Source organism: Puntigrus tetrazona, chromosome 1 (genome assembly GCF_018831695.1).
Source record: "Puntigrus tetrazona isolate hp1 chromosome 1, ASM1883169v1, whole genome shotgun sequence".
NCBI lineage: Eukaryota > Metazoa > Chordata > Actinopteri > Cypriniformes > Cyprinidae > Puntigrus > Puntigrus tetrazona.
The window spans coordinates 22,384,605-22,411,862 of record NC_056699.1 but is presented as its reverse complement, the minus strand read 5'-3'; the positions used below and the strand labels follow the sequence as shown (position 1 = coordinate 22,411,862).

Genomic DNA, 27,258 nt, shown 5'->3' with positions numbered 1-27,258 from the left:
ACAGAGATCAGAGTCATTGATTTGCGCCTTAGAGATTTTAGATTTTAATTTGCTTACTGAATAGCGACTTTGACCTTATTACCTCACACCACGTTGAAATATTACAACCTTGAGTTATAGCCGTATATTAGTTAATCATATCATCTTCATTAATAGACATAGCCACATAGGGCAGTCTAAAAAGCTGCAAATGGTCTGATAAAGAACGTTAATCACTTCTTACATTTTCTTTTCAGGTGTTTATACAAATATTATATCGTTCATTTAAGTCAGTAAGCTAAAAAACCAAAAAAACAAACTAAAGAACGTTTGGTAAATAACGTTGGGGGAGGGAATCAGCGAAAGTCATGATCCTGAATTCTGATTGGTCTGCTTGTCATCCCTGATTGGTCGCTGCACTGACTGGGCGGGATTTACGCAGAGCTCTGAACGGATGTTTCCGGTTTGACCGTTGTTTGACAGATCAGGACGGACAGTCGCTTCTAGGTATGGTTGTATTCCAAACATCACGCACAATTCGCTGGTTCTCCGGTTTACGCGAGAGAGAGGGTGTATATGTAGTGTTAGTTTACCGTGAGAGTTTTCCCGGTGGAGGTCGCGGTGCTGATCCGCCGAGGTCACCGCGCAGCATCACCGGATCACTTTACAGCACTGAATGCGGACGAAAAACATCAAGACCTCGCGGCTGAGTCACGGCTTTCGATAACACACACATCTGCGATCGGTTTATTGGTGATCGCTCGCGTAGCTGTCATCGAGGTTTGTTTGCTGAGACATGTCTGAACCTGTGATCAGCTGGTGAGACGCATCCATGTGATGCTGTTTCATTATTCCATCATCTGAGGATATGGTTTGCGTTTCGTGTCACGTGGTGATTAGCATAAATGATGTTTGACAGGTTCTCAGGTATATATGTATCATGATGTAGCAGCATGTGGCCTACGGCAAGAATCTGTATGCCGGGACTTTTAATGAATGGGATACAATTTAGTGTCACGTTACTGTGCAGAGGTGCTAATTTCATTAGCTGTTTATTTACTATTAGAAAATGTAGCGTGTGTTAGCTAGTTAAAAAACAACAACAACAATGTTAAAATGGTGGTTTGCCTTCATCCCAGTCTAAAGAGCTTAATCTTGACTGCATCTGTTATTTCAGATCATACAAATTGTCACAATTTAGCCATAATAGGCTTATTTAATGTTTACTTAATTACTAAACTGAATAAGTCAAGTAACAACAAAAACACGAGTCCCACTTAAAAGGATACTATATCATTTGTGGTGTATCAGTCAAAATGATTATTTTTTATGGCTAAAAAATGTTTAAAACTATTTTAAGTATTTCCCAGGTTTTGGCTTATAATAAAATTAGTAATGCACGGAAATTATTTTTTACAGTAAAGTAAAATGGTTTTGTCCCTCCAAACTATCTTGGCTTAAACTGGAAAATCATTTTTTGTTCTTACAGTTTCAGCTGAGCACTTTAGGTTGCCAAAAAACGCCATGTTTTAATTTTTTGGGTGGACTGTCCCTTTAAGCGCCTCCTTTCACCGACTATTTATTGAAACAAAAAAAAGTGAACATTTTAAAGAGCACTATTCAGGCACTATTTTGTAAGTGCTAGCAGTTTACCCCATCAAAGCCGTGCTTAAGTTTATGTTGTCTCAGCAAAATCTGTGTGCATAGAATTATTATTATGAAGAATATTTATGACCAGTGGCAAAGGCTAGAAGATGTAATGCTGCATTATAAACAATGCGTCCAGTTGTCTTCAAATGGTAAAGTGAATAGTAAAAGTATTAGTTGATCTCACTGTGACTGCTGTAGAGTATAATGGTACTGTTTTGAATTGTGTGTTCATCAGTAGATCCCTGAAGTTTGTTCCCGCTCAAGTAATGAAGGATGCGTTTTATCTGACCCCTGAACATGTCTAATATCGCGCAGCTTTGATGGTTCTTATTGAATCGTGGAGTGTTGTATCTGTCAGTTGGGGTTTTAAAACAAAACCGTGTCTGTAAGCGTGTATGTGGCCGCCTTTTCTTCTTCTCTCATGCTTAAGGGTGCATAGTGAGAGCATTGTTAACCGAGGACAATGGCTATTAGAAGGTGCCCATTAGTGAGTAACGAATACTGGCGTTTCAGCTTTTCTTTCTGTGGTTTCCATTCCCCCTCTCGTTATCCTATAGCGCGTTATTGAATGACGTGACTTTTTAATGCTATCTGCGCCTATAATCAATCTGAACGCGATACAATCACTCTGCATCTCTTTCATCATCTGTATAAACAGTAAATCTCTCACAGTTGGCTTATATCTCCAGCCGATACCAGCGCATTTGAGAATCAGATGCGGATGAATCTGTGATCATCTCGGTAATCTAATCCTCTCTCTCTCTCTCTCTCCACCCCCAATGATTTGAGTTGTTGGCCTCTGGATGGTGTGACGTCATCGGCGAATGGCTTTGATGGGCTCGTGTGTGTTTGCCGGAGGTTGGGCTCTCACACTGTAAACGTGCGTGCGCTGAACGTGAAGGGCTTGTGTTGTTTGCTGCAGAGGTCAGCAAAATCGGCACGCGTGTGCTTCGGTGTACACTTCGGTGTCTGCCTGCGAACGTGGATGTGAAAGGAACAATGAAGTTATAAAAGTCGCTCACACTGTACGGTCGTGTGTGTGTGTTTTTGAGCGTCTGTCAGGGATGATGGTGTCAGTTTGGGTAAGGGTTGCGATTGGAAAATTTCTCTGCTTGATTGTGACGTTTGACTGAATTTTTCGAGCGCTGTTTACATTAACATTACTTTTATGAAAACAGCGTTTGCATATTCTCTGTTTGCTGCCAGATGCAGTGAATCATTGCATTTTTATAAACCGGATGTACTTGTTTGTGTGTGTTTGTATGGCACACATTAGTATAAGGTACCGAATGCTATAATAATATTTGAAGAGTTCATTTGCAAAAACCAATTAACCATTTAAAAAATAAAATAAGGTGATTGCCGTGCGTTATTCTCCACGTATAGCGCGATGTGGATCCTAAAAGATGCTTTCTTTTCACTTTCAAGGCTTCTCTAGTTCACTTTTTGTTGTTTTTGAACAGAAGGGTCAGGTGACAGGGCTATTTTCGCTTTGAAAAGACCCACTAGCTGAGACGGGTTTTTGTCAAAGCTGACTAAAAGTGATTGCGGATGGATAAACTTGATGAAACTGTGATTTCTTTGGGGCGTGAAAAAGGAAAATAAAAGCTAAAACGTTTTCACAGAAGATTGCAAAAGCGGCGTGTCACAGTGGTGAGGGAAAAGCCCCGTGTTATTGTGTGTAATTACATCCATACAGTCATTGACATTGATCACAACAACCTTTATCAGGCATCTACATTGTCATCTGGGAAGATTACAAATATTAACAAGTGGGGTTTTTTTGTTTTTTGCAATGTGGAGTTATCTGCTTTTTTTTTTACTAAAATCTCATCTGCTTAATTTAAACTAAAACTAATTAGCATTAGTTATATATATTTTATTAGTCAAAAGCATGGCTAATTAATTGAAATGAAACACACACACACACACACACACACATATATATATATATATATATATATATATATATATATATATATATATATATATATAACAGCAATTTTTTAAATGACATTTTTGAGACCCAATGAAAAGTGTTATTATTTATTATTTTCTTTTTCATATTCATTTGTATGCTTTCATTTAATTTTAATCCACTATTATTCTTTTTTTTTTTTTTTTTTTTTTTCAGAAATAGTGTGTTGTGTATATACATAATTCTACCAAATAAATTCTGGTACATAATTATTCTGGTAAATAGACCTATTCCTTTAAAAAATAATGTTCTAATAGAAACTTTATTAGCAGCAGTAGTACTATCTAGTAATGTATTTCTGTCACAGTTTCTTCAAGTTAAACCAAACTTTTATTTTGACTGGTTACTGTAAAGATGTTTAAGGTTCTGTTTGCATATGATATGATTTTTTTTTTTCTCAAAATAAATTGTCAGATGCTCATGAACTGTCTCTCAGTTTATATATTGCTCAGGCAGAAGTTAAAATCACTGCGAAAGTCAAGATTAGTAAACAAAACATTCGCACAGAGACACGCAGAAACATGCAGGATTCATTTGCAAATAGTATTTTTTCAACGTAATATTCACAGACACTAGTTCATAACACATTTTGATTTAATTGTGCTACTTTTGATTAATCTATCCAAAATTATGTTACGCAGTAAGTTCCGTTTTTACGCCTGGATTCCATTTACGTTTTCTGCATCATGTAAATCGTATGGCCCCGTCTGTTTGATAATCAGTACCATTTTTTTTTTATTTTATAAAAAATGTAGCTGATTCCGGTAATGTGCATGGACACAAACTAAATATGTTCATAGCAATTTGTTTTTATGTGTGTGCTTTTGATCTGTGCATGTTGCATGAAGCCTGTTGTCTTGCGGTGTGTTGCAGCGCCTGTCGTTGATGGCCCAGCTGTGTGTTGAGGTAGAATGGGACAGAGCACATCGGGCCCAGAGTCTGCAGAACCTCCCCAGGTGAGGAGCACCACCCTAATGCTTTACCACCACACACACACACACACAACACACACACAAAAAACCCCCAACTCTCTCAGTCTAGACATTCACATGTTTCAACGTGAGTGAATTTCTACACTTTGCATATAAAACCTGGGTTAATGTTCTCATTTACATGTTCACACAGTTCAACACACAAGTAGCGAGCGGCCTGCTTTGATGAGTTTGCTGTAAATCTGTTTTGTTGTCTACTAAGTGCATGAACACTTTATGAAAGGCTGTGTGTTGTTAAACTCTTTAGATGTGTAAAATGTTTCTCTGTCCTGAGGTGAAGGGTCAGTTCACCCCAAAATGAAACATCTGTCATTAATGGCTCACCCTCATGTTGTTCTAAACCCATGAGGGTGAGCAATTAATGACGGTATAGAAAGTTTGGGGTGAAGTGAGCCTTTAAAAAGACATTAACCTATAGAGAAGTATAGTCGGAAATCCCTCAAGTTTTGACTCTTTGCTGAATCACTCTGTATTGCTTTCCCATCATGCACCTTGCATCTCATTTACGTTCCTACAGAAACCCCGCCCCTGCTTCCACCAATCTGTTCATTCGTCAATATCGGCAGCTGTTCACTTTTGTTTTACAACCTTTCAGATCTTCTTTGTGTAGGTCATTGACAGCTGTGTTTGTAGCCGGGCAGATTGTCTGCAGCTAATCTGATCGTGTGACTTGTTTGGAAAGGTTTGTTGGTGTGATCTGTAACGCTGAACAGAACAGTTTTTTGCTCTGTCATAAATCAAGAGTTCTTGGTTAAAAAGATGCCTTGGAGTAATCATGCAGAACGGAGTTGCACAAATTCATATCTCGGTCCAAAGATTAGATATCGCAAGGGCGTATTTGCTTGCGACACAACTCAATTTAATACTCTCCATTCTTTTTTTCAGTCCATAAACAGTTTATTTTAAGGTCTGATAGCACTAAAATGACTGATTGCACTAAAACGTTTGGTTAAAACGTCATGGAATTAATAGTCATTTTTGGAAAATATGGAATAATGTGTATCCACTTGAGGTCATTAAGTGCATTAATATCAGTGGCATAGAAAACATACTGCTGGTCTCTGCCATGCTGAGATCACTTTACTTTATCTCTGTAACCCAGATGTAAGTGATAAAACGATATCGTGATAAAGTTAGTTGGATGTGTTGGTATCTACACGTGTGGTTTCTACTTCTGTTTTCAAGTACTTCTTCGTTTTTAAGAATGTTGTGATCGATGCATATCTTAATCATAACAATGCAAATAATATACTACATATAACTAAATAATCCTTAAATCAAGGTTTACCTGAGAAGAAAAAATATGCAAGGTATCAAGTCTTATAAATAAATATCAACGTTTTAATAGAGTTAAACAAGACTATTTTATCTTATGTCATTTTGTTGTTTTAAAAATGTTGAGATGTTTTGCTGTAAATATAGTTCCCAGTCATATTGACTTTTCATTTTTCTGTCGGGCTTAGAACATGATGTAACTCGTCAAGTGGAGTGTTTTTTTAAGGGATAGTTCACCACCAAAAGAAACAAGACATCCCTCTTAGGTAAATGATTGCTTCCAGTGCGTTTATCATGTCCGTGTAAGATTCATTATTATTTCATTTAGAATTGATTCTCCATTTAGCACACTGAGCTAAACAGCGTAGAAACAGTTCTGCTGTTCACTTAAGAAACATTAGAAACGGGGCTTCTTAACAATGCTTTATTGAAAATAAATGAGCTGAGAAAGAGAAGGAATGAGTGAGTAGGAGAGTGACAGAGTGGGACTGCTTGAAGGAATGAAGGCACAATGGAGAGAGGAAAGGTTTACATAATTATGGGACGCAATAAAATGTGCGCCAGTAACAAATGTGTTTATCTTTTGCCTATTTCTGTCTTTCACTTTTTCATTTTCTCTTAGTTCATGTGCCGGATCTATGGTATTGCGTTCTTATTTTTAACACCAGCGTTGTGTTCTAATATAAAGCTGGCTATATTAACATCCTGTGTGTTTTGTAGCTGGACAGATTCGGAAACATCAAGAGTTTAGTGGAGGATCAACTACAGACCAGCATGGTCAGTAAACACTCATTGAAGCATAGCCTTTCTAGAACTGTGCAAATATTTCATTTTTAATTGAATGAATTACAAATAAATACTGACATTTAGACAATTGTGCATACGCCGATGCTGTGAAAAAATATACTAAAAGTAAAACAATTGTACTAAAAGAAATACTAAAAATAGAACACAATTTACCTAAAATAAAAATCTTTTGTAGCATTATGAATGTCCTTAACAGTATCAAATAAGTATTTTACAAATAAATATTGCCATCAATTAAAATTAAAATTGTTTGAATGTCGCCCAACCTCGTTTTCGTGACTCATGTATCTCTTGTTTCCGTCCAGGTGGTGGGAATTTTAATCGGCGCTGGAGTCGCCATCGTCCTCATCGCTGTCCTCATATTTTTTGTCCTGCGCAGGATGCAGCTCCGCAGTTAGTTTTCAAGAAACGCTTTTGTCAAATAAACGTTTCTTATATTACCATTTTCTTTTGGAAATAACGACTAATCTAAATTTAGACTAAAAAGTGCTAGACATTAAGCGACCATATAGATGTATTGTGTGCCCTTTCATTTATTATTCAAATTTTTGCATTTTATACATTTTATATTTGCTTCTTTTTTTCTTTTAGAACTTGAGGCTCAGGAAGCCCCGAAGTACCGTTTTCGTAAAAGAGACAAGGTCTTGTTTTATGGGAGGAAGATTATGAGGAAGGTGTCTCAGTCCACCTCTTCGTTAGTGGGCTCCACTTCCTCCTCCAGGCCCCGCCTCAAAAAGAAACAGAAGATGCTGAACATCGCCAAAAAGTATGTTTCTGTAATGCCATTATTTGGTGGTTTTTCCATTAGCTCAGACGATCAGGTATAACAGCATGTCTGCTTCTCAGGATCCTGCGCTTTAAGAAGGAAGTGCCCACTCTGCAGATGAAGGAGCCTCCTCCGTCAGTGCTGGAGGCAGATCTCACAGAGTTCGACGTGGCCAATTCTCACCTGCCGTCCGAGGTGCTCTACATGCTCAAGAACGTGCGGTACGCTCCCATTGTTTCCGGACTGATTCACATCAAGAAGAACTTGACCACTCCCATGCATTATGGAATGTTAAACATGATATATATATATATATATATATATATATATATATATATATATAATGCATGCTTTTGGTCCGGTGTGTCTCCTGCAGTGTGCTGGGTCACTTCGAGAAGCCGTTGTTTCTGGAGCTGTGCAAGCACATGGTGTTTCTTCAGTTCCAGCAGGGCGAATATGTCTTCAGACCCGGGCAGCCTGACAGCAGCATATATGTGGTACAGGACGGCAAGCTGGAGTTGTGTCTTACTGGACAGGTTCGTGAATCACTCGTCCAGTTTTATTTTAGATGATAGATTTTATTAATATTTCAAATTAGTTTTCCGTTTAAAAGGGTTAGTTCACCCCAAAAAATTCAAATACTCATAAATTCACCCTCATGTCGGTCCAAACCTGTTAGGCCTTCGTTCACCTTCAGAACACAAATTAAGATATTTTTGATAAATTAATGACAGAATTTTTGGGTGAACTACCCTTTTTATTTTAGTTTTAATAATAAATTAAAATTAGAAATCCTTCCTTGACGACTGCCAGTTATTTTTTCATATTTATTTTATTTGAAGCTGCTTAAGTTTAACTCTGTTTAACTCCCCTCTCTCTCTCTCTCTCGTAAGGATGGAAAGGATGGAGTGGTCAAAGAGGTTTACCCTGGGGACAGTGTTCACAGTCTGCTAAGCATCCTTGATGTCATCACAGTGAGTCACACCCATAATTCACAGGAAACACAATTACTTTAGAAAATGTTACACAACCTTTTATAAGCCTCTCGTTGCCTTTTTCCTCTTTCTTTGTTCTCATTCCTTATCCTGTACTCGTTCTTGTATTTTGTTCTCTTTCCTGTTTCTGTTTCTTTCACTCTTTCTTCCATTTTATTTGCCCCATAAGAAGGCAGAGTAGTACTTTTTGTGATATTATGCATAATTTACAGGTTTGAACGTTTGTGTATTTCAGGGTCACCAGAGACCTTATAAAACCGTCTCGGCGAGAGCGGCAGAAGTGTCCACTGTCCTCAGGCTGCCTGTTGAGGCTTTTCTGTCCATCTTTGAGAAATACCCAGAGAGCCTTGTGCGAGTGGTTCAGGTCTGGAGTTTTAAAATTGCTCGGAAGATTGCGTTGTTGTCTGTAAGGACACCGCACATGATCGAGAATATGTTTTTTGCTGTGTCCTGTCTGCAGATCATCATGGTCCGTCTTCAGAGAGTGACTGTTCTAGCCCTGCACAACTATCTGGGGCTCACCAACGAGCTCTTCAGCCATGTGAGTGACCTTTTTTGAGGTTAAACTGTTTTATTATATCCAAAAAAATTGCTATTTCCTTTCTGTCGATCTTCTCTTAGGACATGCAGGCTCGTCCCTCTCCTGTCTCTCCTCATCCGACACGCTCCAGTCCGGTACGACACAGCAAACGCTTTGGCAGTCTCACGGTTCCTGATAAACATCGTGAAGCTGCCGTCCAAAGTGCTACTGGTGAGGCACAATAGCATTATATTTGCTTATTTACTATATGCCCCAAGTTGTTTATGTTAAGAGATGTTAGGCGTTTAGATTTAACAGTGAGTGTCTGCAGGTGGGGATCACGGGAAGGATGGTGGCACAACACCGACCCTCAGTAGGACCATATCCATGCCTGTAGACATCGCAGGTAGGTGCATACACTTCCTCATAATTAGATTTTGAGACTTTAGCCTGGATTTCACAGAGAGGGTCACAAGGCCTATAGAAGTGATGTATCTTGCTTATGTTGGTGTCATGCTGTGATGTAATTGCTGAACTTATGTTGTACAGGAATTCAGAAGAGTCTGCGTTCAGATTTCGATATGGCTTATGAGAGAGGCCGTATCTCTGTATCTGCTGAGGATGGAGAAGACAATCTGCTGAGGAAAGCTCCACCTGCTTTCACTAGAGTGAGTTTTTACTATTATTTTGTATTACTGTAATTCTAGTCTAATGAGAACAATAATTAAGAGTAAGAATTTGATTACAAATATTTTTTTACACTGAAATATGACCCAAACCAAATTTACTGAATCGCTCAGCCTTTAAGTCTAAAGGCATCATGCTTGTTTTCTGTGTCACAGGAGCAGCGGGAGAGGAAGGTGACCGTGGATGAGGTTCCTTCAAGTGTGTATTTGTATCCTGAGGAGGAGCCTGGAATGGATAACATTTTTAGTCCATTTCAAGGACGACCCAACGCTACACTGTTCGAGGAGGCCCAGAAAGAGATTCTCAAACTCATGAAGATCGAGGTATCTTTTTGTGTTTGTATGCTACAAATCAGTGTCAAAGCTCATAGTCGTGGTTCGCATTTCATAGTAAAACGCAGCACTTCTGATTTCTGATGGTCACACCTGTCTCTCTTTTGCTGGTTTCGGGTGATGCCCTTTCCTCATACGCCCTTTTTCATCATCAGGACCCTGCTCTGCTGAATGGAAGGGTGACGTTTCATCACGCTAAAGCTGGATCCGTGTTAGCCAGACAGGGAGACCAGGTGCCTTAGATCTCCTGGATTTAAGAATATACAATATACAAATATTGGCATCTTTGTAATACCTTTCCTTCCTCTTCTTTTCTATAGGATGTGAGTCTGCATTTTGTTCTGTCCGGATGTCTCCATGTCTATCAGAAGATGATCGACAAGCAGGAAGCGGTGTGTTTGTTTGTGACCCAGCCGGGTGAGATGGTTGGACAACTGGCTGTACTCACAGGAGAGCCGCTCATCTTCACCGTCAAAGCTGAGCGTGATTGTACCTACCTCAAAATCTCCAAATCTGACTTCTACGAGTGAGTATTTCTATATAGTCACGTAGCTTATTTCACGAAGGCTCTCAAGCTATTAAGTCTTTTGGATGGCACTCTGCCTATTGCAAATCTCACAGAAAAACGGAACAAATCTAGATCAGTAGATGGCAGAGTCATATTGTCTGTGATTGTGCTGCCCCCTGTAGGATCATGCGTGAGCAGCCAAGTGTAGTCCTCAGTGCAGCTCACACCGTGGCTATCCGCATGTCCCCGTTTGTACGGCAGATGGATTTCGCCATTGACTGGATGGCTGTAGAAGCTGGACGGGCCCTGTACAGGTACCATAACTCTCAAAACTGCTTTTTTTCCATTTTTGTATTATTCCGTTCGTTGTAACATTTTCTTTAGCTGAAAACAAAAATCAAATAAATGCAGCTTTGGTGAGCAAAAGGAGTCTTCTTGTAAAAACCAACAGAAATCAAACGAACCCGAATTTTACAACAGTAGTGTTATAGAAGTTGTACAATATAATATTATGTAAGCTTTAGCTGAAAACATTGACTGGTAATAGTTCATATATAACTTTGAAAATATGAGAATGATGTTTGAATAATTCATTTAGATAATACATTTTAAGAAATATATATACTTTTTAGTATGTTTTATATATGCTAGTTTTCAAATGTTTGGTTTTGCGGTAAAATGTTAAAAATATATTATCTATGCTCACCAACACTGCATTCATATAATAAAAAAAACAGTAATATAGTAAAATTATTACATTTACACATTTTTTTATATACTGTTTTCTATTGAAATATATTTAAACAATTACAAAGCTGAATTTTTAGTATCATTACTCCAAACTTCAGTGTCATGTGAAAATCATTCTTGTCCCTTTTGAACAAATGCATTAACTTCCTTCAGAAAATATTTTGAAAACAAACAGTTCATGTTCAGTCAATATGCAAGAAAAAAAAATGTATTCAATTTGTTGTGGTCCATAGGCAAGATGATCAGTCGGACTGTACCTACATTGTGCTCAATGGACGACTGCGTTCTGTCATCCGAAAAGCCAACGGGAAGAAGGAGCTGGTTGGGGAGTATGGCAGAGGAGATCTCATTGGAGTTGTGAGTCTAAAGCTCTGGAGAGTCTAAACTAATCTAAACTGTATTTAGGATCACTAAACTATGTCTCCTTCTCTCAGGTGGAGGCTTTGACTCGGCAGCCTCGTGCCACCACAGTCCATGCAGTCAGAGACACTGAGCTGGTGAAGCTTCCAGAAGGAACGCTCAACAACATTAAGAGAAGATACCCACAGGTGGTGACACGCTTGATCCATCTGCTGGGGCAGAAGATTCTGGGGAACCTCCAGCAGCCCCGTGGACCTTTCTCAAGTACGTCCAGTGCTAAAGTCCTAAGAATAGGAACTAAGAATAAGAAGCTGAGCATTTTCAATGGGTTTAAAGAAAGAAAGTGTAAAGAAATGAATCCTTTCTCTAGGTTCTGTTCTGGGTGTGCCGAACGTGGCGTCGAGTCCAGACGTCACTAACCCAGCTAGCAATCTCTCCACCGTGGCCGTGCTTCCCGTTTGTGATGATGTGCCAATCAATGCCTTCAATTTGGAGCTCAGCCATGCCCTCAGCGCCATAGGTAAGTTTAAGCAGCGATTGATATTTAAAGCCCACGATCTAGACACATAATCTAAAACGTACTTTCATTCTTCAATCAGGACCAACCCTGCTGCTAACCAGTGACATTATCAGGGAGAGACTTGGAGCTTCTGCTTTGGACAGGTAGGACTATATATATGAGATCAGCACAACATTACATAGGTATTAAATTTATTTTTAAAACAACGCCTGTCTTTCTCTAGTATTCATGAGTACAGGCTATCAGGTTGGTTGGCTCAGCAGGAGGACATTAATCGTATAGTGCTGTATCAGACGGACAGCGGTATGACCCCATGGACTCAACGCTGTATCCGACAAGCTGACTGTATCCTCATTGTGGGGCTTGGAGACCAGGAACCTGCACTCGGAGAGGTATTTGTTTCAGTCTAGTGTTGTGTCTGTTCGCACTCTTGTAAAATGTGCGAGGTGGAGTAGTGGTTGAAGATCAAAGCTGGTATCCAAAATGCTGAAAGCTGAAAACCCACAGGGAAAGATTCAAAAAATGTTACTTTCACCTTAAAGGAATAGTTCTCACAAAAATGAGAAATCTGTCATCATTTACTCACCCTCGTACTTCCAAATCTGTATGAATTTCTTTGTTCTGTCGAATATATATTATGAAAAAATATTTGTCGTAGACTTAAGTTTGTAACTAGGCTGTTTTCCATGGTATTTTTTTTTAGTATGAAAGTCAAAATTCATACAGGTTTTGAAGTACTTAAGGGTGAATCATTTCACAGAATCACAGAAAAACTGAAAACTGGAAATGAATAAAATCTTCAAAAAAATGGAATGGAATACTGTGTTGAATACTTGGTTCTAAAAAAAAATTCAGCACATTGTACACTTTGTTATATATTTCATGTTGCTTGGTGTGATAAGCATCTTAAGTAGATGCACCAAGTGCAATGATAAAGTTCTCCAAAATTTAAAGAGCTCCAGAATTTAAAGTAGTAGATTTTATAGTTATCGTGTAATCAACTTCTTCTTCTCAATCTTGAATGAATTAAAGATTCACATCCCTAGCTGTTCAAATAACTGGAGCTGGTCAAGTCATAATTCAGATTCAAACTTAATAGCAAAGAGTTCTGTTTTAATTCTCCCATGTTCTTACCTCCTCAGTTGGAGCAGATGTTGGAGAACACAGCGGTACGGGCCCTAAAGCAGTTAGTTCTGCTGCACCGTGAGGACGGGCCGGGTCCGTCAAGAACCGTTGAATGGCTGAACATGCGAAGCTGGTGCTCTGGACACCTTCACCTAAAGTGCCCTCGTAGAGTTTTCTCACGAAGAAGCCCCTCCAAATTGGTAACATGTTGCTTTCAGTTCATTTAAAGAACAACGATTGTTAATGATCCTCGTGTTTGATAAGGATGTGGTTGTTGCCTTTAAACAGCGAGAGGTATATGAAAAGGTTTTCGAAAAGACTGCAGACAGACACAGTGATTTCTCACGGCTGGCCAGAGTACTCACAGGAAACAGCATAGCCCTCGTGCTGGGCGGAGGCGGAGCCAGGTCAGTGATTTCAAGTGGTCGTAGTACCAGACATGGCCTTATTATTATTATTATTATTATTATTAATATCATCATTTACTTACTGTAGAATTGTTCAAAATCTGTATGAATTTCTTTGCCAAACACAAAGTAAGATATTTGTTGCTAAGAAAATTTGTAACCAGGCTGTTTTGTGTCACCATTAACTTCCATAGTATTTTTTCATACTATGGAAGTTAACGATGACAAAACAGCCTGATTCTAAATTTTCTTTGTTTTAACAAAGAAATTCATGTGACAGAATTTTTCATTTTTGGGTGAACTATTAAAGTGCCTTTTGTTAAACAATAACATAAAATTATATATATATATATATATATATATATATATATATATATATATATATATATATATATATATATTCAGGACTAGACTAGGCCTTGTCTGTGAAAAAATGTAGTGTTTTTTTTAAACATGCTGCAGTTAGTTTCTAAGGCAACATTTCATACAACAGTTTTAAAGTTTTTATGTAATAATAATGTTTTGTTTTAAATTTAAAATTTATATTTTGTTTTTAAGTTCTAGTTAAAAATAATAATCCTGGTCTTTGTAAATGGTCAACATGATGTTTATCTTGTAGGGGCTGCTCTCATGTTGGTGTAATCAAAGCCATGGAGGATGCAGGAATTCCCATCGACATAGTTGGAGGAACTTCCATTGGCTCATTCATTGGTGCTCTGTATGCCGAGGAGAGAAGTGCTGTTAGGGTCAAGCAGAGGGCGAGAGAGTGGTCCAAGGTAATGTGAATCTATCTATTAACTGGCCATCTTTACCTTGCTTTGAACATTCAGGTAAGATAGGAGATGTTTAGTTATTAATCACTCAAATGTAATTTTTTTTTGCCTCCAGGCAATGAACTCCGTATTCAAAACCGTTCTGGATCTAACTTATCCAATCACGTCCATGTTTTCTGGCTCTGCCTTCAACACCAGCATCTCCAAAGTCTTTGAGGACAAACAGATCGAGGTAAGATGCCATTAAAACTCTTTTTAAGGTGCATTTATTAAAAAAAATCTAACCTAAGTGCTCCTAAAAGATGCATTTTGTTTGTGTTTTAATCGACCTCTATTATTAATACATTTAACTGTTTTAATCTTCATAATAGCTAATGCAATTAGGAAGGATGATTATGATATGTATGACAACACATCATGCTTTTCTTGATGGTATTTGTAGGACTTGTGGCTGCCTTACTTTAACGTGACCACAGACATCACGGCTTCTGCTATGCGTGTTCATAAAGATGGTGAGTGATGATTCAGCTTTGTCCTCTTAATATGAGGTTCCTCAAGGTTTCATGCTAGGGACATTTGGCTTGTGGAATATACATATTTTATGAATAATTTAATAACAAAATAAATAATTTTGATAAAAGCCACTGTCAATAAAAATAAAGTTTAAAGCAATGATAGTTGGTTTGAAAGCTATTAAAAATGAACTTTGGTTCTTAAGTGATAGATATTTGGGTTGTTCTAGCTGTTTGGTGTTTTGGTTATTTATATACATTCTTAATTTGTAATGATCAAGAAAGAGAAGCTAATGTTGCATGTAGGTTGTGCAATTTGCTGAAAAGTCTGAAATAACTGATGGCTTCTGAGAGAGATCTAGAGAATGCCCATTTTATTACTGCCTGTTAACTCGCAGAAAGTCGAGATGTTACTGAAGTGATTATTTCCTTGTTTCTCAAATGCATGAATACATTTTGGGATCGACCAGTGGCATATCTTACATCTCTGAATTCTAGGTTTGGTCCCCAAATTCAGTTGAGCGTATACATATTACAGTATATCTAATTAAAATAAGTTAATTTACAGTAACTAAACTAATTAATGACCACGTTTAAACCACTGAAAAATGCTGGATTTGGGGGCCTTGTAATGGTCACATGTTCACCTGTGTTTGCCCAGGTGGTGAATGGAATTGAATTTGCATGTCTCACTAACTGCAAGGACAAAGCTTGTCTCTGTTTTCTTTCCCACTATGTTTCTCTCCCCTTTTTGTCAAAGTTTATGTCCTCCTTCTGTTCTACCCTCTGTCCTAACCTGCTTTTGTGTCATAGAAAAAGCTAAGCTCTCATTCAGTGTCGCCCTTTTCATAAATCTTTATCTCACCTAGTTCTTTCTATTATACTTTAAATGCCCATCATGTCAAGTATATACACTATTAGTTGTGGTAGAAGGTAAAACCCTCCTTAGTGGTGTCTGTAGGATCCAGAATGCATCATCCATTTGCTTCCCCAACCCTCTTAATGCTGTTTCCTCTTCATTCTGCTGTTGCAACATTGCTTATTCTCACATTGGCTGCACAAATAAGACATAACAGGTCCAAAGACTGCAACTTGCATTGTGCCTTAACTTAGCTGTGGATGTTGGTCAGGTTGTGCTAATGTATTTTAATGTCTTCTTACACCCTGTTGAAAACGGCATATGGTGGTTAGGTATGTTTTAAAGCTGGGATTCTGGTTGGTTAAGCTGGTCATTTGCTGGTCCGACCAGCAGAGGACCAGCTTAGCCCAGCTCAAACTAGCCCCCCAGCTTTAAAACATACCTAACCAGTATATGGGATTTAAACAGCAGGGCATTTAAACAGTTTCACAACATGAGTGTAACAAGTTCAAAGTCATTCCACGGATTTCTATTCAATAGCAGTTAAAATATATGGCAAGTGTGTTGCCATACTGATTATTAGCAGGCGGAAATCTCAATCCTGAATAAGAGAAGCTTGAGAGCTGTAAGTTCTATTTATTTGTCAATGGATAGTGCACATAGTCTGCATTTAGTTTTTCCTCAAGCAACTGTAAATACATTTTAAAGTTACTCATTTTCAAGTTTGTTGTCAGTTTCTTTTTTTTTAAGGTTCAGCAGCCAGCATTCATTTCATCAAAAAAGTATTTTAGTATTTTAAAATATAACTACAATTTATTATTGTGTGTGTATATATATATATATATATATATATATATATATATATATATATATATATATATTTGGTTCTTTTTTTGTTAGTTAAGATACTTTTAAAGCATTTTAACAGATTGTTTTGTTTCAACATTATAAATGCCTTTCATGTGGCCTTGTATAATATATATTATTTATATATTTATAATTAGTTTAAAGCTTGAAAACTTCATAGCTATTAATTTTAAACTTTTTTTTTTTTCCCTAGAAGAAACACAAATCACACTGTCGTAGTTTTGTCAGAGAAGATGCTGTGGTGAACATGCTCTTGTCATTATTTTGTGCTATAACACTTAACAGCCTGCAGATCTCTCAATCTCACCCTCTTTGGCCCGTCCACCCCTCCTGCCTCCTTTCCTAATCTAATTTATTTGTCCATTTTGGCATGGCGTAGACTGTCATCTCTAATAAATGCAGTTAAGATTCATATATTCAACATTAACACGCTGTTAGAAGTGTTGATGGTGTTTAACGCTTAGAAATGAGAGAAAGTACAATCAAGTTTTGTTTTTTCTTCTTTATATTACGTGGTCTGATTGGCGTAGCCAGATCTCGGCATGATGTCCACAAAACTACGGAGAGCTACAGTTTTGGATCCCCCTTTCATTCTCACTCATCTGTTTCCTGTTGTTTACTGTCCCACCCTCCTCTGTTTCTCTCCACGTCCTGTCCAGTTTTGATTTACTCTCCATCTTCATTTTGCCAGGCTGTGTTTGGCGCTATGTTAGAGCCAGTGCCTCCTATACCCCTTATCTGCCTCCTCTCTGCGACCCCAAGGACGGCCACCTCCTCGTGGATGGTTGCTATGTTAACAATGTCCCAGGTCAGGATTCTGCCCCCTTTTCACCAAAGCCTTCTAGAAGCCCTAAAGGAGGTTTATAAAAACCTGCTACACCAGTATCCCTGCGACAACCAACCACTCAGTTACCCTTTGCTTTTTATTGTCTCTTGTCCTGTTTAAAATGAATTAACCCCCTGCTTACATTGGGAACCCATGGCTTGGAAGGAACTCAGGATAGTATTCAATGAGAGAAAGAATAGAGGAGAGAGACTGTGCTTTCAAAACCAAGATATACATTAGATTCAGCTGAATCTGATGAGAGACATGCCCAGGTTTCATTTCATCCCAGAATAAAAAAGGAAATTAGATTTTGCATAAATAAAATACTTTTTTTATTGTGTGGTCAATCACTATTACTGCCCATATTCTCATTACCGTGATGTGCCCGGATACATATAGTGTTTTATGCATATAATTTTTTTTTAGTGCTTAATTGCCATAAGTGGTGCCATGAGAGGCTTAATGGAAGTAGAAAATGCTGCATTTCTTATTGCATCTTCTTTTAGCAAAATAATTTCCTTTTTAGGGTGAAGTGGGACTCGGTCATGTTCTTCAGATTCAGCCATTGATTCTAAAGACCACTTGGTGCACATTTTACATTCATTTTACATTCACACCCATTATTCCCCGGTTGTCTCTTTTGTAAAGACGAGTCCAGTCCATTGATTTCAAATCACCCGATGCTAGTATATTATTAGTATAGAATTTAGCCGATCTTTAGTTACCAATATATGCATATTACATTATGTGCGTTATCACCGTGGAACTATATCTAATAGCTATGGCAGTAACTTTTAGCTTTGTTATATGATGTTTCATTTACCATTTGAACTTCAACATCAATATAATAATCGATTCATTTGAATTCAACATCATTTGAATAATCAACATTAGGCTTTGGGAAAAGAAGGCATTGATATGTTTAGAATGATTTCTGCTGTGGTTGTCGTTCACTAAGATGCAGTAAGGCTTTTGTGTCGGTATGGTTGGTGAATATTGTTTAGCAGTCTTAGTGTCAGCTGCTCTAGCAAACCAATGCTTTTGTTGATTCGTGACTTGCGGTATCGATAAAGTAAATGATGGCTGCTGATGCTTGTCCATATTTGTGTTTTTCTTGCCAGTGTATTTTTTCCACGCTCTTCTGTCGTGTTGACATCACATGCGCTCTTCCCATCCACCTTGAGCTTGGCTGTCACAAGCACACTATACACTCTGTACGCATGCTGTTGCATGTTTATCTATTATAAGCCATTGCTCTACATGTATGCAATATTTATAAAGATAAAGATGAAGGTCACTGCAAGGTGTCGTTCTGGATCCTACAGCATGGTCAGCAACATAGGATAACTCATTAAGAATGTCACAAGCTTTTGAACAGGCTCACGGACAGATCTCTTTATGGCACCGTTTTTGCTTTAAATCAGTTACTCACCCCAAAATTAAACATTTGTTATTATCCACTTCAATAAACACGAGGCTAAGTAAACGGAGTGCTGCAGTGGTGATTTTTTTTTTTTTTTAGGTGAACCCACAAATTAGTGTCATGCCTGGATCGGTCAAAACATAAACACTGTGTATAGCTTTTAAAAATAATTTCTGTGTATAAATACAATTGGCAGAAGTATAAATGAACTACATCGCAGTCGTATAACTCCAAAGTTACCGTCATTAAGCTTCCTAATTAAACAAGTGAATAGATTGGTGCTGTAAAATCATTAACCGTATCCAAAATAAGTTTTTGTTTACATAATATATGTCTGTGTACTGTGTTTATTATGTAAAATAAGTAACATTTAAATAAATGTAAATACAAACACATGCATGTATATTTAAGAAAATATGTTGTTTATATATTAAATATATTTATATAATATATAATAAAATATAAATATATGAATGTAATTTTAATATATATATATATATATATATATATATATATATATATATATATATATATATATATATATATATATATATATACTGTATGTGTGTGTGTATTTACAATAAACACAGTACACCTAAACTTTTATTTCGGATACATTAATTTTACAGCACTATAATAGATACGTTTTCCCATGCGCTGTGATGGTGTTTCATGTTCCACATAACTTTTATAATCCCATTTAGCCATATTTTAGCAATCCTTCCAAAAGTAAAAGCTTTTGAAAACCACAAGATGTGCTAAGTAACGTGTTAAGTAATCAAATAAATTTAGTAAAGTAATGCATTACTTTTAAATTTAGAAACGCCAGTTACTTTGTTTTCAGATTCATTCACTGACAGCTCTTCTGTCCCCGTGTTGAGAGAAATCAGTTCAGAGGTGTTTCTTTCAACCTGAGGCTTGTGCTTGTGCACTTTCGGTGTGAAAGAGCTCTACAATTGTCAAAAATACAACTTTTGCCCAGCTCAGGAGACAAAAGTAATTCAAAAGAAACAAGTAAAGTAATTATTTACTTTAACTGGTTTCGCATTATTTTTAATAGTAACTTTCCCCAACAGACAAGATGGTATTACTAATGCATTTTATGTTGTAGAACAAAAACGTAAAATCTTCAGCTTGCGTTAACTAGAATTCTTATTTCAGGCATTTAACCGAAACCGACTTCAGGACGATGGAAAATGCTAAAATGCCGTCTGATTTTGAGGTTTCAGCCTATACAGTAATGCACCATGCAGCACTCCATTATGACAGAATGTTTATTTTGGGGTGAACTGTCCCTTTAAGAGTGCCACATGCTGATTGCACCTGCCTCTCTTGGTTTTTCTCTCTCCTTCCAACCCATGCCACTGTCACGCCTCTCCTGACACCTGATGCTCGAGTGGAGTACTGCAGGCCAGGACAGGCTGACGGTGCCCAATACATGTTCACTGACTGTTTTTCAACTCTGTCTCCTCTCACGTCATTGCTGATTAATAATGATGTGTCTAAGTGAATCAACGGTAAGAATATTAGCACTGTTTGTATCATAACATAAAAAGCATGCGTGATCATTTGAACTTTTTCGACTGGGGGGGGGGAATCCAGTGAGACAGGGTCGGAAGATAAGTCAGCCTGACCTCATGGGTGTTTACTCGACCTCTGTCAAGGTCGGGTTCACTGAATGAGGTAGGCCCAACTAAACCACCGCACACCGTCCTTGGGGTGAGAGTTACTGTATCTCCCTGCTGGTCTGTGCGCTACTAACCAAACCTGTGACTTCAGGGTCACCTCCAAACGCTGCTGAGGCGTTACGTTGACGTACTTTAGAGGTTATTAAGAGGTTATTGTCCCCTCCCGGTGTGGTAGGCTCCCTGTGGCGCTATGTCAGGGCGAGCATGACCCTTTCCGGGTACCTGCCACCCCTCTGCGACCCTAAAGATGGAAACCTGCTCATGGATGGAGGATACATCAACAACCTGCCAGGCAAGTACGGCCCAGAGCGAGGGCCGCTGGGGCCAGAAACACCAATCTGGTTTGGTCAATCACTTATTTTTTTTGGTTTTAAAGAGCTACACGGCTCTGAGTAAGTATACTGTGATTATCTTCACCGTTTTGAGGGTAGAATGAGTGGTTTTGCTTTATCCATTTGAACTCAGAATGTGTGTAATTGCAATGCATTAGTTAGTCAATTTGGCTTCTTGGAGATTTCCAGCGCATTTTTATTTTATAGTCTTATTAGGTCAGTTTATGATCCGTACGGAGACAAATGGATAAAGTTCTGCAGGGATTGGGTGGCGTGGACAAAGATGCCCGCTTTTTGACCTCTTGTCCTCACAAGCCTATTAAAAACATGACATTTGATCAGGTTCTAAATATCAACCATTGCAAGCTGCTGTTGTTGTCTGGTGTATGATTGGTCTTAAATTGTGATTCTAAATATGTTGTATCTTTACAATATAAAAAGTGTGATTTAATGTAGTCAAATTTTAAATGGACTGGTATAAAAAAAAAAAAAAAAATCTAAATCAACCAAAAAAAACTAAACTAAATCACCAGACAGCAATTGCATAATGTCCCTCCGTGGGCAGATACATATATTTCACATAGTTCAGATGGGTACTTAATTCAGGGGAAAAAGACAAGATTTTGCATGTGACATCACATTCTGTCTTATAATTTGATTTATTATAATGCATTTCATTATTTTGTTAGGCAGTTTGCACTGCTAAAGACAATTATTTCTTGCATTAAATACATCTGTGTTATTGTCAGAGCTGGGTAGATTACTTACAAATTGTAGCCTGATTTCAATTTATATGCCAAAAATTAAAAAAAAAAATCAGCATAATGTGAACAAGTCAGATCAAAAGTAAAGTAGTGGATTATTGATTAAATAGGATAATCTTCTACCATATTAACGTAAAACTGTAAGAAAATATATTGTTATAATTAACAACATGAAGTACTTTTATATTATATCAAGGTTTGCCTAACTGTGGCTCGTAAAAGAACCGCAGGTTTAATGAAAAGCTAATGATTAATTAAAATAATTGTAAAATGCGAACAATTAAAATAAAACTTTTATTAAAAAATGAAATATTTCGAACCTGCATGTCAAGTTAGAGACCTGTGAACATTCAAATTAAATTCTTGATTATTAAAATATTTATATATATATGAAATATATTTATAAATCTCAGGGGTACTTCAAGCAAATATAGTAGGTGGGTAACACTTAATTTTAAGGTACAATTCTCACTATTAACAAACCATTAATTCTACTTTTGCCTCAATAAACTGCAAATAAAATTTGCTGCTTATTAATAGGTAGTTGTTCATTTTTCTGATTACATAATCCAGATTGCATGTAATCAGTTACTACCCAGCTCTGGTTATTGTCAGTAAAACAGATTGAATATTAAAATTCAAGAAAAAAAAGTCTAAAATAGTTCTTAAGTCATAATGCATCAATTTGAAGCCTACTTTGTCATCACTGAATATAATTGTCTTTTTCCGTCCTTTGTTATTACTGATCACCAGCAAGGCTGTTTTACCACGATTCTCAGGAAAAGTTTTAAAACTGCACTCGATTCAGACAATTTCTTCATAACTTAAACGTTGATGTTTATTCGATTTTATATTACTGACGAAACGGCAGCTTTCCAAGTGAGGGGTTTGGTTAAACAGCGTTGATTGGTGATCATTTATAAATTAGAAGAATTTAGTCTGAAATATTAACGGTACTTTGATTGTTCCTGCTACCTTGTGGATGTCTGTCTTTGTGTGCGTGTGCACTTGTTTGCGTTCAACCGGCACGCTAACACCCTGCAGCGGACATAGCTCGCAACATGGGCACAAAAACAGTCATCGCCATCGACGTGGGCAGCCAGGATGAGACCGATCTTTGTAACTACGGTGACTGTCTTTCTGGCTGGTGGCTGCTATGGAAACGAATCAACCCGTGGGCGGAGAAAGTGAAGGTGAGCCAATGTTGTGGGATATTAGAACACTTCTTGTGGGGCCAATGCAGCCCTTTCGGTTTGAGCTTCTCTAATGGGATCGGAACGTTCAGAAAAACATCCCGTGTTTCTCAGGTGCCTGACATGGCCGAAATCCAGTCCCGTTTGGCCTATGTGTCTTGCGTACGGCAGCTGGAGCTCGTCAAGAAGAGCGCATACTGCGAGTACATCCGGCCACCCATCGACCGCTTCAAGACCATGGACTTTGGGAAATTTGATGAAATCTATGTGAGAACAAAACGCAGTGAAATGAAGAGCAGTGTAGCACTAATTATACATTTATTATAGTGTACATAAAACAATTCCAATGAACTCTCAAAAGTGGTATATTTCAAGTTTTTCTGTTTTCTCTAAGGATGTGGGTTATCAGCATGGTAAACTAGTGTTTACTGAGTGGGCTCGCGGGGACATTATTGAAAATATGCTGAAAGACTATCACTCGGCGGACTACAACGACAGCAAGAAGACGGATGTGAGTTTATTTCATTACAACAAGCCACTTTTCTATCCCCCTTTTGACTAAATATTCGAAGAAAAGCATCTATTCTTTCTTTCAAAACAGTTTTACCCTAATTTAGTCTTATTTTATTTATTCAATTGCGCATTGAGTTTTAATTTGTCTATTCATTTGGTTGTGTTTTGATGCTGTTTGTTTCAGTCGTGTACGTGTCCTAGTGCAGACTTCACTGATCTAGCTGAAATTGTGTCCAGGATTGAGCCGGTGCAGAGCTACTTAGGAGCTGATGGTCAGTTATTCTAAATGAAATAAAAACACCTCTTCGCTAATTACCCCAATGCATCAATCATTACCTAAATTTATGACCGAATTGACAAGGTGTTTAAATCGATGGCCGGCGGAGTTGTTATTATATCGCGTACTTGTGCTTAACTGATGTTTTTGTGTCTAGCAGAGGAGTCTGACTATGCGACGGAGTATGAGGAGGACGGGATGGACACCGTGAGAGAGGAGGAGGGTGAGGAAGAGGAAGAGGAGGAGGCCGAAGATCCAGAGGACCAGTCTCCTGGAGAATGGGGACCAAATGGCATCTTCCCATCAGTAAGTGTACACTTTAGATGGTCCACTTTAGACAAGCTACTAACAGTGCAACTATATGCCAACAAGCAGTTATTAGAGAATTAGTAGACTGTCTGATTAATATCTGTTAACTCTTTACTTTGATGCAACAAAAAATATAACATCGTATTTGACCAACCCTAAACTTACCCTAAAAGTCTACTCTGAGAGTTAGTAGACATGTAGTTGCAAACGAATGAGAAATAACTGACATGTAGTTGCGAAGTTATTTATAGTTAGTGGAACGTCTAAGGTCAAAATAAAAGCCCTAAAAGTTGAGTAAAATTAAAGTCACCTGACACTAAAACTAAATAATTTGTGTAGGATGAAGAGAAGACTGTCCGTCAGAGGAAGAACCTCACCAGGGACCCCAACTTGGACTTCTCTGGAGTGTCAGACTGCTGAAAAGGGAGTAATGCAGGGTCGAAGGGCACTGGAAAGAGAAGCAGCCCAAGCAGGGGCTGAAGAATATGAAGATAAATACAGAAGAAAAGACTTCTGAATCAATAAGATTGTTGGAAAGCCACCAAAGATGCTGTGATTTAGACCCTGTTAAAACTACATTACCCACAACTTGTCACCAAAACTGTGACTCTGTTATGCCTTTGGGATTTTGGCTCAAGACTCTACAAAGACAGGGTCTAATGACTGTGAGGCCCGCCGAGGCAGAGGAACCACTCCATGAGATCCCTTGCCACTGAAATATGGGGCTCTACATTTTTTTTTAGATGTTTAGGGAGTCATGAGAAAAATTGTCTACAGTAGCGGTCAGTATACCACTATCCATAAGTTTGGTTTTCTTGAGGATACCAGTTCAGTGGAGATAGAGTGTGTGTGTGTGTGTGTGTGTGTGTGTGTGTGTGTGTGTGTGTGTGTGTGTGTGTGTGTACGGCCACAACCTGAACATGCATTGGCAACTCCTCTCATAAGATGCCATCTAGACTAAAAATGCCCAAGATGCATTGTTGAAGGTCTGAAACTGAGAGAAGACTGTATAGGTTTAGAAAGACCCAACTTATTAGGAAAAGTCACTGCAGATTTGTTTAACACCGTTCCTGATATCTAAAATGTATTTTAATGAGGGTCAACAGAGTGGAAAGCTATGTAGGTGAATAAATTCTATTATTATAATAGGAAATCATTTTTACTCTCAGTGGGAGTAAATAAAAAAAGGTGCCCAAATAGTGTAGAAGACAGATGGATTGACTGCTGTGATGTAAATGTGGACGGATGGATACATTGGAGGAGAACGAAATCAAGAATGATAAAAAGATTTTTCGAAGAGTAGTAGGAAAGATAAGGAAATCATTGTGATAGGGAGCAAAGAAGTGAGAGCTGTAGGAAGGAAGTGAATGGAATAGAGTCAGGAAGTGGATATAGTAGAGAGTGAGTGTGGTAAAGAGTGCTAGAGATCAAAGAAGGAAGAGCAGTAGAGTGAGGGAGTGATTGCGTGGTAGTGAGTGTGATAAAGAGTCAGGAAGTGGATGCGGTAGAGAGCCAGAGTGGTAAAGAGTGTGAGGAAGTGAAAAGCGGTAGTGAGTGAGAAAGTGAGTTCGGCAGAGAGTGAAAAATGAGTGACAAAATGAAGAAAGGCAATGCAGAAGGCTTTCATGAGGAGTGTTGTTAATGCTTCATGTTAATCTGTGTGTGTGTGTGTGTGTGTGTGTGTGTTCAGCCTTTCAGAAATGCAGAACTACTTATGCTTCAGGTAGACGAGGTGGATGCCTTATTTTGTTATTGCACATTCACAAAGCAAAAAAGAGAGAGAGATGAACAAAAACACCTGTAATATAATGCCGTGAAGATGTGGATGAGTTTAAATTGTGATCCTGCTGAACGAGTGCCAGGTATACCGTGTCCAGTGATGGAGCACATCTTCCTCGCACTCCAAAGCCAAATGTCATCCTTCCCATATTCACCAACCTAAAAGCTGTCCATAATCAATGTATTTTTTTTTTCCCTCTGAAACCTCACCGAGATGTACAAATTCCTCAACCCTCGATGCTTTTGCTTTGTTTCAGTCTTTTATGCTGAGACGGTTTGTTTTATACGTTTACGAGAACCGAAAGGATCGCCAACTACTATTTAATTTATTTGTTTTACCACTGGCTTTTTTAATAGCTTTTTAAAACACGTTAGAGATTGTAGAGAATAACAGTAAGCGGATTCTTATTTTGCTTGATTAGCATTTTTGCACTGATGATAATGACGAAAAAATGATGTTGAATGTGTTTTACTGTCTAATATAAATGGTGGCTGAGGTACAGAAGGGTCACGAGTGTGTGTGACCATTTTAAGCCTCAGAAATAAATGCTGAATAATGAAAAATAAAATCCTATTTAATGCCATGCTGACTAAATCGCTTTTTGAAATAAGCTGTTATGTTCCCAAGTGATTATTTTTGTGAAACTTTAAGGAACTTTATCTGCGGGAACGACTTAAATCCTATTTTACTACATTCTTTGTCGGTTTACAGATAATTGTAGATTATAAACTGACCGATTTATTCACATCAACATCTGATGAAGGGAATGAAAACTCTCTGGGTCTTTGGATGCTGTCCTCCTGCTTCCATTATACATAGATACGTTGAAGCGACCCCAATGCTATAAGATTTGGTAAAAAGTGTATTTTACTACACCGGAATGCGGTTTTTAATTTTAATTTTTTTATTTTTAGCAGTTCGTTTTGCTGTTTGATATTGAAAATTGGTGCGTCTTATTTTAATGCATCATCTTAACTATGAACACAGCAAACAGTTTTGCTGTTTAGTGCACATTGTTCTCTCTTTAGCGTCTAATAAACCGGAAGTCTCACCCATAGGCTTACTTCCACGTTCAGGAAAAAGTGCATAAAACAAGTTTTCACAAAGTGTTAAACATCAACATTACCAATTTAATTTAAAACGGGGTGATACTATCCCAACAGCTGGTTTTACACAGCCAAACTTATGTAACATTAGTAACGTAAAATATTACTAGTAAAAAAAAAAATTCCGAGGCAAATGAAAGCACTTGTCATTACACGCCCTCATGTTACTCCAAACGTTCAATGGAGAGACAGAAATGTTTTAATTTCAATAAAAACATTATTTGTGATTCAGAGATTAAAGTTACAGTACTTTATATCAATTGTTTTTATGACTGTACTAAAAGAGGAAGAATTTCTCAAAGTCAAAACGACTTATTTTTCATTATAACAATGTATTTTGCAACTGAAGTACATAAAAATAAACCATGCAAACACTTTTTTTGTA

The 27,258-nt window shown here is 37.8% G+C and overlaps 1 protein-coding gene across 8 annotated transcripts; it reads left to right on the top strand.

Annotated features, from left to right (window-relative positions):
- Positions 1-164: 164 nt before the first annotated feature.
- On the top strand, positions 165-26,350 carry pnpla6 (patatin-like phospholipase domain containing 6). 8 transcript variants are annotated; one of them, XM_043234708.1, is made up of 34 exons: positions 199-486; positions 4,481-4,563; positions 6,595-6,651; positions 6,987-7,074; positions 7,273-7,447; positions 7,528-7,668; positions 7,824-7,983; positions 8,341-8,421; positions 8,678-8,806; positions 8,903-8,983; positions 9,064-9,193; positions 9,294-9,368; positions 9,512-9,630; positions 9,805-9,972; positions 10,137-10,214; positions 10,302-10,507; positions 10,672-10,803; positions 11,473-11,596; positions 11,674-11,863; positions 11,970-12,119; positions 12,199-12,262; positions 12,343-12,511; positions 13,262-13,444; positions 13,533-13,651; positions 14,271-14,427; positions 14,540-14,656; positions 14,867-14,936; positions 17,354-17,470; positions 22,740-22,888; positions 23,003-23,155; positions 23,283-23,399; positions 23,586-23,673; positions 23,836-23,984; positions 24,327-26,350. In XM_043234708.1, the coding sequence occupies exons 2-34, from the start codon at positions 4,519-4,521 to the stop codon at positions 24,405-24,407; spliced, it is 4,062 nt and encodes a 1,353-aa protein (XP_043090643.1). In that variant the 5' UTR covers positions 199-486; positions 4,481-4,518; the 3' UTR covers positions 24,408-26,350. The 8 variants fall into 8 exon arrangements, with proteins under 8 accessions (XP_043090666.1, XP_043090643.1, XP_043090660.1 ...); XM_043234703.1 differs by lacking the exon at positions 17,354-17,470 and adding an exon at positions 20,775-20,891 and having other exon boundaries at positions 278-486; XM_043234715.1 differs by lacking the exon at positions 17,354-17,470 and adding an exon at positions 20,775-20,891 and having other exon boundaries at positions 314-486; positions 23,839-23,984.
- The last annotated feature ends 908 nt before the right edge of the window (positions 26,351-27,258 follow it).